The sequence below is a fragment of the Nicotiana sylvestris genome, chromosome 6 (assembly GCF_000393655.2).
Source record: "Nicotiana sylvestris chromosome 6, ASM39365v2, whole genome shotgun sequence".
NCBI lineage: Eukaryota > Viridiplantae > Streptophyta > Magnoliopsida > Solanales > Solanaceae > Nicotiana > Nicotiana sylvestris.
The window spans coordinates 86,082,372-86,094,718 of NC_091062.1; the positions used below are offsets into that span (position 1 = coordinate 86,082,372).

The following is a 12,347-nucleotide window of genomic DNA, read 5'->3' on the forward strand; positions in this document are numbered from 1 at the left end:
TTCTTATAAGAAAAAAAGCTTGCTTTCTATACTTTTATACTTTTTAAATAATTTTTGTTGTTATTGGAAAAGATATTTAATATCAAATAAAAATAAATGAACAAATACTTGTAAAGAAGCAATATTCTCAATTCAGAACTATCGTAAAATAAAGCTCATTAATTTAAAAGGTAAAAATTTATAAAAAGTAAATCTTATTTGATTTTTGTGTCCTAATTATTAGGACTTCTAACGAGACAAATCAAATAAGGAAAATTCTAATGAACAATGATTTAGTTGATTTCAAAGTGTTAAATATTAGGAAATAATTATGTGACTATTTTGTCCACTGTGAATTCTATTTTAAAGGGGTAAAAAAGGCGAACGATATTTCATTAAGGGCCTTCGTGCTTTTAATATAGTATAGATAGATATAGATTCATAGTTGAATTATAATTTATAAATATTTTAAATAGATTAATTGTTATAATTTTGTGATTTTAATGTAATTTTTATAATTATTTTTTTATTTTATACTATCTTAAAATTTTTAAAATTAGTAAAATTTAAAGATCTGTGGGACTTACGCCCCATGTCTTAGGGCTTACGCCTCGCCTCACGCCCCCGCCTTTTAAAACATTGTTGAAGAGTCTGCAGAACTACCTTGAGGTGATCGGCATGGTCCTCTCGACTTCGTGAATACACAAGAATATCGTCAATGAACACTATTACAAAGGAGTCAACAAAGGCTTGAATACTCGATTCGTAAGATCTACGAAAGCTGTCAGGGCATTTGTTAGCCCGAAAGACATTACCAGAAATTCAAAGCGTCCATACCGGATCCTGAAAGTTGTTTTCGAAATATCCTGCTCCATTATCTTCAATTGGTGATACCCGGACCATAAATCAATTTTGGAGAAATACCTAGCGCCTTGTAATTGATCAAACAAATCATCTATCCTTGGTAGTAGGTACTTAGTTTTAATTGTGACTTTGTTGAGCTGCCAATAATCAATACCCACTCGTAGCGACCCATCTTTCTTTCTTGCAAAGAGAGCTGGTTCACCCTAAGGCGACACACTCGGTCGGATGAAACCCTTCTCTAACAAAAGTTTTTGGTGTTATTTATAATGCAAAGTCAAAGATTTCTTTTTGAAAATCCATTTACAATCAATAGCCATGGGTCTTTTTATTTTTCATGTGTCCTACCTATTTCCAAGTGGCCAAATACTCTTAGATAATTGGTACATGGCAAGAGTTTTTACATGTGACATTGATTTAAAAGATTGTTTGACAAATGGTCTTGCTAAGCCATGTGTCATTTTGCATGAGATGTGTTGTCATCTTACATAAAAGAAAATTGACAAGTAAGTAAGACACTTGTCACGAAACTAAACTCATATTCATGCTATAAATAGGATGGTCATTAGCCACCATAATTATTCAATTCTTAATCAAGAATTCATCTTGCTAATCATATCTTTCTTCCTACAATATTTTAATTTCTGTAGCTACAGATTATCCAACACAGAAAATACCTTCATATTCTCTTTTTTCTGGGCAACTGTTTTGTACAAATTCTAAACTTCCAGCCACGAGTGCACGCGTTTGGAGGTGCTGTGGAACCTTGGAGAGCGACCGGACAAAATGATTTGCACCCAGTCGGACCGAAATCTCTTTCAAGGTAGTGGTTTGCCACGACACAGTATTTTTGATAAGTTGTTCTTTTTTCCTTCTTGTTCTTAGTTAATATTATCCACTCATTTTTCTTACATAATTATGAGTAAAAACTTTCCAAATATAATTATTAAAAGTTAAAATTATAATTTTCCAATGAAGAACTCGATAATCTTGTATAGATCAAATAACACCAATAATTGTGGCTCTTTGAATTAAAAAATAAATAAATTATGATCTCTAATTAATGAATCAACAAGTACACGCAACTCTGCCGTTTCAAATGAGTTTTTGGCTTCCTTATATAATATAGCCTGTTTGGCAAAGCTTCTTTTTTGCCAAAAGTGCTTTTTTGGGCCAAAAACACTTTTGGTCAAAAAATGAGGTGTTTGGCCAAGCTTTTGGAAGGAAAAAAAGTGCTTTTGAGGAGAAGCAGAAACAGTTTTGGAGAAGCAGAAAAAAGTAGCTTCTCTCCAAAAGCACTTTTTTGAGAAGCACTTTTGAGAAAAATACAGTTAGAAGCAGTTTTTTAAAGCTTGGACAAACACTAATTGTTGCTCAGAAGTGTTTTTCAAACTAATTAGTCAAATACAAACTGCTTCTCACCAAAAGTACTTTTGAGAAAAACACTTTTGAAAAAAAGCACTTATCAAAATAAGCTGATTTTTACAACTTGGGCAAACGGGCTAATAGTCTCCTAGTATTCTTCGGAACCAAGCACGGAAATTTAACAAAACAAAAGAAAAAAATATAAAACAGAGCCCAAACTATAAATGCGCTAAAAAGAAACAATATAAGGCCTCAATTGTTTGCGCTTAATGGAGGTCTGAATATTAATTATTAAGATCTCAAACATTACGTGCGTTTGTTTTTAAAGTCTGAATCTTAATTATTCAGATCTTAATCATTAAGGATGTTTGTTTGTTTTTACTTCACAACCACTTAATGGGTCTTAATAGGTCTGTGTGATTAAGATCTATAACAAAGATTTAATTTCATTAAGATGTTATCACATATTCATTATTAACTGCCGCCACAACCTACCATTATCAACTACCACCATGCCGCCGCCGCCACCACCACCACGCCACCATAATCCTCAATCATAGCCGCCAACATTATCGACCATCACCACTCACTATCCCCACCACACCGACCACCATATAGCATTCTCACCCACAATCAACACTTTCCACCTCAACTATTATAACTGACCACTCCATCACCATCAACAACCACAACTGCCCATCATTATAGCCTACCACCACCCACCCACCACCTTCCTCAGTCACATCTACTACCACCACCCGCCATTATTAACTATCAACACCTACCACCACCATCCTCAATCATAATTGCCACCACTACCAATCACTACTTGCTACTAGCACGAACCACCATTATCAACCAAAATTACCACAAATCACTGCTTCTAGTCGGCATTCATCCGTTAGCCATCACCACCAACAACTATCATATTTTAAAAATTTATATATTTTATTGATAGAATATTGAATTTGTTAATATTTCATTTGAATTTTATGTTATTAATTTTTAAATAAAAATAAATTTTATATATTCAGATGTTAAAAATTAAACAGTTTTAATTATTTTTATTCTATGTTAATATAGCCTATTCAGATTAAGATATCTTAATCTTAATCTTAATACACATTCAGATGTGTTTTAGGGAGTCTCTTCATCTGCTTCTATTTCACCGATTATATCGCTCCATTCTGTTGAATTTTAACTCTAGGGTTAGGGTTTATAATTCTTATCGTAATCCTATAGATATATACTAGTTTTGTGTATAAACGTTTGTGCGGCTTACCCCGAACGCTGGCTCTACCGCCATGGAGTCTTCTATCGTGATCAAGGTTTGATGTTTTAGGCTATTCATTTGTTTTGGTTTAATGAACTTTTACTGTTCCTGCATGTATTTTTCGTATGTGATCAATTTTTCTTATTTTTCTATGTTGAGATGTGGTAATACCAAAATTAAGCAATTGTTTTGCAGTGTAAAAATATTCCTTTTACTGCATGATGTAGAAAATATTAGAGGTTTCAATGCGGTGATCGTTAAGCTGTAAATAAATGCTTTAGAGGGTTCTGGTTTGTGGATTTTCTTTTTTTCCTTCCCGTTGACGATTTGATATTCACATATGATTTAAGCACTAATTATTAGGTTATTTTTCACTTTACGGATTAGGAGTTTGAGACTCGTGAGCTGATCCTACTAGTTTTGAATTGCGAAGTAGTCGATTAATTTATTGTTAAAATTGCTCTCATATGTTTTTTTTGCCGGATATTCTAGCTTTTCCTATTTGAGACTCTTATATGTTCTTATTATATCTAGCCTGAGATGCTCTTATATGCCTTCTAGGATCTTTTAGCCCTATAGAGATTCTTATGCCAGTAGAAAATATAGATTTCATTTTTATTTTTATTTTGTAAAATGTTGGCTTGAGTGAACATGGTATATGAAGATTCATATAGCTGACCCCAACTTGTTTCGGACAGAGGCGTACTTGTTGTTATACTCTAGCTTTTCCTATGATCCTTGTGACCTTCAGGGTATTCCACATGCTATGCAATCTTGTCTATGTATAAACACTTGTATGAATATATGTCGGGTTCTGTTTCCATGATAACATTAGACTCCTTGACATTGGTTTAACTCTTGAAACAAATGTCTTTTGAGGAGGAGAGCTAGCAGAGGTTCTGTTTGTGCTTTTTTGGTTAATTTTCTTATGTTCCATTGATTATGTTTCGACTCATTTACTGTAGCCTCCTACGGATGATTTTTGGTCGGTACTAATGGGTTTCTGCTGGCTCTGGATACATTATAGGTGAATTATGGAAAGACACTTAGACGATTCAATGCCCGTGTTGCTGATGATAAACTTGGTCTTAACATGGATGGATTGAGAGACAAGATCTTTCAACTTTTCAACTTTGCTCCAAATACTAAACTCACACTGACATACATTGATGAGGACGGTGATGTTGTAACACTCGTTGATGATGAAGATCTGCAGGATATCACGAGGCAGAACCTGAATCCCCTGCGAATATCTGTGAGATTGAATGCTAAAAAGATTATCAGATCTTCAGATGCATCTAGTGGAAATTCTACCTCCCTGAGATCCCCAGTGGTCCAGCCTACATTTCCGAACATAAATTCGAGTGTTTCTGATCTTCTCAAATCTTTGCCAGAATCAAAAAGCGGAAAAATCTTAAAGCACTCTGCAGACATGGCTGCTAAAGCCTCATCAGCTGCCCAAGAAATTGCTGAGCTTTCCAAATCTCTCTCGGCGATCGGCTTATCCTACTTAAAGCAGGCTTCGGGATCTCAGCCTGCCTCAGAAACTGGCTCACAGGGTCCAGCATCTGGAATCAATACGGGTGTGACAGTGACAAAAGACTTAATTGGCTGTGTCGTAGATGAAACAACCTCACAAGCATTTACTAGTGTTAAAAGTGGAGAGTCGTCCCTCAAAAAGGAAGAGCCATCCCCTGCAGAGAATGCTGAGGACGCAATCTTTAAATTTGCAAGCCAACCCAAAAATCATACTGAATCTACAGATGCCTCAAAACTGAGATCTTCCCAACCAGATCGGAGTGAAACTCAATGTGAATCGTTATCCAAAGATCCTAAGCCTAACACATGTCTGGTTGATGTTAAGAAGGAACAAAGTAAGAAATTTGGTGATTCCCATCTTGTCGGAAAGGCTCTTGGTATTTCGTATTCTAGTTCCTCACCCTCGGGCCTAGAAAAGGCAGCTGATAAACAGCCAGGTGGCTCTGCAAGTTCCAATTTTGCAAAAATACTCTGGGACTCTCGTAGTTTGGGTTGCAATGGTAGTTCATCCGATATGCTTTCAAATTGTTTTAGATCTCCAAGTTCATATCTCATGACTGGGGTGCCTTTGGCAAAAGACACTGTGCTGCCTCAATACTCTCCTTTTGAGATACCATTTAAAAGGAACCATAATCACAGTGATGGGGCAGCAACAACTTTTCATAGAGGTGTTCGTTGTGATGGTTGTGGGGTTCATCCTATAACTGGCCCTAGGTTCAAATCTAAAGTGTAAGATGTGTAACTTTGTATTTGTACTATTTAACTTGTCGACATTAACTGACTCATCAAATCTTCCGTGTTCATGCAGAAAGGAGGACTATGATCTCTGCAGCATATGCTTTGCACAAATGGGAAATGATGTTGATTACATCAGAATGGATCGTCCTGTTACTTACCAGCATCCCTTAGCTTTCAAGGGTTTATATGATCCTGTATAAGGAGTTCATCATTTTTTTCTTTCTTCCAATTTTCTATGTGTATTCTCTCTCTCTCTGTTTTATCAACTCTGTCTACTCTTTTTCTGTCTGTAGAATGGGTGGATGCGCTCCCCTACCGTTCCACAAGTATCTCAAGGCTGTGGGTTGAAATCGGGTCGACCTAAGCTGGACAGCTGCTTCATAGAGGATGTCAGTGTACTTGATGGCAGTATCATGGCTCCTTCGTCTCCATTTATCAAGATCTGGAGAATGAGGAACAATGGTAATATTGTCTGGCCAAAAGGAACAAAACTTGTTTGGATTGGGGGAGATAGATTATGTGATGCATGCTCTGTTGACTTACAGGTTAGAATTTACACGCAAGTATTTGCTTTTTGTGATTCCCCATTGTTGACCATCCACATTCTTGTCCTGTTAACAGTTTATTAATTTATATATCTGGAAAGATGTGAGGATACTGTGTCCCTTGAACTGCAGATTACTTCGGATGGCTTGGCGGTTAACCAGGAGCTTGATGTGGCAGTTATTTTTACTGCTCCTGAGCTTCCTGGTAAGTACATCTCCTACTGGAGGATGGCCTCACCTTCAGGGCAAAACTTTGGTCAGCGTGTATGGGTGCTTATCCAGGTGAGAATTGTTTGCTTGCAACACTATTCCTTGATGATAAGAGTTAGCTTCTATGCTGATTTTGAATGGTTATAATTCATTCATGCAGGTTGATCCCTCGGTGAACCTTCCAAAAAAGGAGTTGTTTGATGAATCCTCTCAGTACTTGAACTTGAATTTCCCTCCGGCCAGCAGTGGCGTAGATGGACCTGAACTCTCAAACCCAACCATGGGGTTGGTTGAGCCAGTGGTTGCTGGAAACCCAATTAAGGAGCAGGAGGAATCCAAGCCAAGCATTAATGATAGCTTGTTAACTGTTGTTGGTGACAAGTCGAGCGTCTCTCCTTCAGCACCTGGTTCATCAATTTCAAATCCCATTGATTTATCTGAGGAAGCACCAGCTGTTACTTCTGCTACACCACCCTCTGTTACTGAGATGCAGGCATCTTCACAGGATGTTAGAAGAAACAGTGACGTTGAGGCGACCCTCCTCAAGGAACTGGAGGAGATGGGTTTCAAACAGGTAGACTTAAACAAAGAAATCTTGAGGATGAACGAGTATGACTTGGAACAGGCAGTTGATGATCTTTGCGGTGTTGCCGACTGGGATCCTATCCTTGAAGAGCTGGAGGAGATGGTAGGTTAATGTAGAGGTCATTGAAAATGCAGTTGACATTGAAATCTGTACATTCCTTTTCCACATATCCTGCTTAAAAGCAAGGACCAACTTCTGGCTTTTGACTATGTATTTTGTGAATGCAGGGTTTCCACAACCAAGAGATGAACAGGAAGCTACTTAAGAAGAATAATGGAAGTATCAAGCGTGTTGTGATGGATCTTATTGCTGGAGAAAATTAGGAGCAAGTCGGCACTACATGTGCAATATGTGATGCTTACAATAGACTGTTATAAATAAATTGGAAGTGGGGTGTTCATCAGTCGGTTTGTACAACTTTGAAAGATTTTGGTTTGGTATTTTCGATTTTCAGTTTTAAAAATGTTATACCAATACATTTGAGACTCACTTTTAGGTTTCGATTTGTGCAGTCCCGTAACTTTGGTTTTACTCTTTGAAGTTATACTCTATCAACCAGATTGTTAGTCCTGATTCATAAAGCTATATTACTCATTTCTATCTTGCAACATCCTCTATTACCTCCTCACTTTAAAAACATACAAACAAATAATACCTTCTCCCTTTAGTATGACTACAGTCGAGAAGTTTTATTTTTGTGTCTCATACAACTAGAGAGGCTCCTTTTCGTCTCACGGTTTTGTGGATCCAAATTTCTGTGGACCCAAATTGGGGTCCACAAATTTGTGAGACGCCTCATACAACTTCTCTTCCATCTTGAGTTGTAGTACAATCACTGTTAGTAGCTTGACTGTTTATCTGTGGAGAAGTGAATGCCTTGATATACTAAATCCATATGACCAGTATTTCTCTTCCGTCGATTATCTTTAAAACATTGTTGACATGGGATTTGCAACAAAAAATTAAATTTCTGAGACGTGAAAACCAGAGGTGGTGAAAGACAGATGTCATGTCTAGTTACAGAAATGAATCTACATATTATGCGGAAAGCTACAGTCATGAGAACGTGTTTTAAAAAAAGAATAGACCCTTATCTTTTGGTAGTTCAGCTTCATTAAATCTCCTCGATGACATGTTGAACAAGTCTCTTAAGCTTTTTTCACTCTCATGCTTCTTACCAATATTCCAGTTTAGCTCATCCAATGCAGAAAGTGGATGGTCTAGCATTAGCTCCATCTCTAACATTTTGGATACATTTACAAGCTCATAAGAATCCCAAAGGGATTGCTTAAAATCCCAGCTACCTGCACCATAAATTTTCCTGGTAGACACTTTGCTCATAGCTTCAAGCTTGAATCTTGATGGCTTGCTCTTGAAATTACGGCAGTGAGGGTGGAATTCGACAGCTGTCCTACGGCTGCTGGAGTGACCATGCCATGCTTGTGCCACAGCCTTGAGGATTTCAAGGTCTTGAATTTCCTGCTTTTGCTTCATTGTCCGTGTTAAGTCAGTATTGTATGGGCCATGCTTTTATTACAAGCCTCATGTTGAGGATCTTAGACACTTAGCTTGAGTTCGTAAAGACCAAATCCGATTAAAAATAGGAGTAGGTAGTTTTTTCAAGAAGTTGGAAATTCTTATACCAAGTAAAGCTAGATGTAGAGAAAAAAGCCCTTTCAAACCATTATTTAGTTTAAATAGAGAAATAGAGAGGTAAAGCTTGAGCTGATATGTAAAACTTGGGAGATACAATGTGCATAAGCCTCATTTCTGGTCCTTCTAGTTGGTGTTTTCCATTACGTTTTGTCAATTTTCAATATATGCACAGTACAAAATTGTCCACAGGGACCTGACCCTTTTAGACTATGAGGATAGCAATTATCCTCTCATTTTTAGACTAAGATAAGAGGATACAAATAGTACAAAATTGAACACAGGCAAATGATATATCACCTTTTCTATTTTTTTGGAACGAGAACGTATGTGATTTTGTTTCATCATGATTGGCCACAATACAACAGATTACAGGACCCCCACTCCTTCCCCAACCTTGAGGGCACAAAAAGTAAGAAAATGAGTGGTGTGTCTGGCTATATGGACGAAGAGCTGGTAAATAGACGGGTTGAATAAAATTTGAACGGATTAAAACAGATCTAATTAATTAACATATAACGTCAACCCGTCCAATATGATCCAATATCCCTTCTTTCTCTTAAAATTACATAAATATCAATTCTAAATTTATGTTTTTGTACATTTGGATGTGTGTTGTATTGTGACGTTCGAGTTACATTACCGATCCGTTCTCGTTAGATCAAATCAACAAATAAAATGTATACCAACTCGTTCAAACTTGAGCTGAGTGGGCGGTTACTTGAAAAGTGAGCTACTTTTGTCACCCTGCTTGGGTGTGCTATGGGCCTCTGCACCGTCCTAGGCTATAAAGCAATATTTCTCCGACCTTTTATATCAGACTCATGCCTTTATTAGTAGTTCATTTGCCTTCTTTTATTATCCAACAAGTCCGAAGTGACGGTGCACCGTACGACTTCTTTTTTCATATTGTTCGATTATAGGTTTGCCAATGGAAAATTTTGATTTTGTAGTTTATTATAAATATTATTTTAGTTAATCCTTTTCATAAGAGTTATTATAAAATTATTCTTTCTTATATTGTAAGTGGACACATGAAACCATTTCTTCTTTATCATCCTCTGAGTTGAATAGAATTCTCTTAAGTCGAAGCAGAGGCGGATCCAGAATTTGAAGTTTATGGGTTCATATCGCAATCTCAAATTAATATACCATAATAACTGGATTCATCGCTAGATATTTATAGATATTTAGCAAAATTTTAATAAAAATATAGGGTCTACGCAAAAGTTACTGGATTCCCAAGAACCCATACACTACACTCATACGCCCCTGAGTCGAAGCCCCACGAACACATGAAATAGCATCTCCTACAAAGCGACGATATCGCCAAAATCAGAAGCATTTTGTCATTTCCATCAATATTCATGCTTACTTATTTTGTACTAGTATATCTTCTTTTTACCCAAAACACCAATTCTATTTTCGAAAGATGTTCGAAACTTGAAATTATCTCTTGAGTAATTTGAATTGCAAAAGAACTACTACTAATATTTTCCTGAAAACAATTATTTGGTACATTAATGAGTTGCTCTGGAAAAGAACCCATAAAACTACTTACAAAAGACAATGTTGGGCGACCGACTGTTCGGTGATAGTGATAGTCCCTCCTCTCCTCCCTTCAACAATATTTTATAGATTTTGTTTGCTCTAAACAAAATTCTTTTAAAGCTATTTGACCAAAAAGTCTAAATCTTCTGTTAAATTAATTAATTTTGTGTAATAATGGATTAAACCTAATCAATGATAATATTTCTAGATTTAGAACTAATTAATACGAGTAACGTAAGATAGTGTTGGGTGGGAAATTAAATACAGTGTGCATTAAATATTCCAAGAGATTTGAGTAATGATAGAAAAATATCAAGCAATAAATAATCGTAAATGCCATTAATCAAAATAAGGAGAATGATTCACGTGGATGATTCTTCTTTCTGACAATGATGAGTGAGAGACAAATCCTAAAATAATGGAACTATCTCGGATATGTTGGAAAAGTATGAAATAACGAATGGTAGAATCTTAGTAAAAGGTAGTGTTTGTATCTTTTATAGCGAGAGAACCTTCTTCTCAAAAAGTGTTCTTATCAAATGAATATTACATGCCCTCTCCTCTTATCTCTTTTTCTATTTATATGGGATATATCCCCGGTCAATCCTAAAAGTACAAGTACAAAGAATATTCAATGGAATATTCTCTTAAATATCTTATTACAAAAACTAGCAGTTATTGCTCTTTTCTTGATACTTGACCTCGATCGTTATTGACCGCCTGACTATGAGCCCCATTGTTTACTAGTCGCCTCGGCCACATCATTTTCCATAACACCACTTCATGCTAAATTTCATTGGGACAGATTTTGACCTATACAGTTAGTCCCTCCACTTATTGAGGTCAACCCTGGACAACCTCGATCAGCGGACTCTGTTAGTTAGGGTGGAGAGGTTTAGGCGAGCAGCTCGAGTAGTAGTGTTTTAGACGAGGTGGCAACGTGGCCTTCCTTGAGCCGAAACCTATGGTCACGTTGATTTAGAGTGATGTCATGTCATCATGCATCATTATTACGTACTTTTTCGATACCTTGCATCGTTTCCCGTATCTTTGCAGCTTCGATTCCTGAGCCGGTAACGACGGTTGGCTTTTTCGATATTGATGTCTGAATTCTTATAAATAGGGATAAAAATCTTTTGCCTTATTCTTTGCAATCTAAATATTGGATTCCCATACCTTCTTATTCCTTCTTCATTCAGAATCCTCGCCCTCTTGATCTTACTTCCGTATTTTTGCTTTCACTGATTCTAGTGACTTCTGCTACTTTTGACTCTTCTGTGTTTACATCTCCTTTATTCATAAACAAAGATGGTTAATGTGTCTTCTAGTTCGGGGGGAGGGGGTACCTGACCCTCTTCCCTTGGCAGTGCGCATACCTTCCCATGATGATGGGGTTGCCATTGTTGTTGAGAATGATAGCTTTCCTACGGTGGAGGAAATAATCCCACGTAGTGAGAAGGCTAGATCTGACTTTTCAAAGATGCTCGAGGACAACCCTGAGATCTCAGAGTCATTGATGAAAGAGGTGGGCCTTGTAGAATTTAGGGATAAATTCAAATTTTCTTCCCATATAGACCTAGTTCCAGCTGGGTGTGACGTGGTGCAAATACACCGCCCTGGGTACTACGTTTTCTATGCGTTACCCTTCCATGTCGGTTATTATTTTCCTATCCTCCCTTTGGCCGAAGAGTTCTGCCGCTATTACCGTATCTGCCCTGGCCCAACTTTCTCCATATATCTATAAACTCATCCGACTGATCTTGAAGTATGCAGAGTTAGTCGGGGTTGAGATGACCATTCGCCACCTGATGCACCTCTCCGCCCCTAACTTTCACAGAGGGACAATGCTACATGTCGCCACCGGGGCAGCAAATGTCTAGTGGTAAAAATGGACGACAAGTCAAACCGCCAGTTTTGATTCAATTACTTCTATGTCAAAACTGAGGACGTGGTGGTCAATGCAAGCGGGTTCCCCGAGGTTTGGAGCTATGCCCGTAAGAATCTATTCCCTTTTCTCTCTTTCTTTTTGTATTATACGTCGGTTCTA

General features: G+C 37.2%; 2 protein-coding genes across 3 annotated transcripts; one reads left to right on the forward strand and one right to left on the reverse strand.

The window, feature by feature from the left end:
- The first annotated feature begins 1,594 nt into the window (after positions 1 to 1,594).
- LOC104226493 (protein JOKA2-like) lies at positions 1,595 to 7,596 on the forward strand. Of its 2 annotated transcripts, none has more exons than XM_070150313.1 (7): positions 1,595 to 1,663; positions 4,506 to 5,746; positions 5,826 to 5,949; positions 6,049 to 6,300; positions 6,433 to 6,582; positions 6,671 to 7,198; positions 7,324 to 7,596. In XM_070150313.1, exons 2-7 carry the CDS (start codon positions 4,572 to 4,574, stop codon positions 7,417 to 7,419), a joined length of 2,325 nt encoding a protein of 774 aa, XP_070006414.1. In that variant the 5' UTR covers positions 1,595 to 1,663; positions 4,506 to 4,571; the 3' UTR covers positions 7,420 to 7,596. The 2 variants fall into 2 exon arrangements, with proteins under 2 accessions (XP_070006414.1, XP_009776805.1); XM_009778503.2 differs by lacking the exon at positions 1,595 to 1,663 and adding an exon at positions 3,311 to 3,533.
- A 571-nt stretch (positions 7,597 to 8,167) lies between these two features.
- LOC104226494 (uncharacterized) lies at positions 8,168 to 8,590 on the reverse strand. Its single transcript, XM_009778504.1, has one exon. It carries the CDS (start codon positions 8,588 to 8,590, stop codon positions 8,168 to 8,170), a length of 423 nt encoding a protein of 140 aa, XP_009776806.1.
- Between the last annotated feature and the right edge of the window lie 3,757 nt (positions 8,591 to 12,347).

Bases quoted from the DNA above. Each gene is read 5' to 3' on its own strand.
- LOC104226493 (XM_009778503.2), top strand. From the start codon at position 3,510: ATGGAGTCTTCTATCGTGATCAAG. The intron at 3,534-4,505 runs GTTTGATGTTTT...GATACATTATAG, and splicing joins AGTCTTCTATCGTGATCAAG to GTGAATTATGGAAAGACACT. The intron at 7,199-7,323 runs GTAGGTTAATGT...TTGTGAATGCAG, and splicing joins TTGAAGAGCTGGAGGAGATG to GGTTTCCACAACCAAGAGAT.
- LOC104226494 (XM_009778504.1), bottom strand. From the start codon at position 8,590: ATGAAGCAAAAGCAGGAAATTCAAGACCTTGAAATCCTCAAGGCTGTG.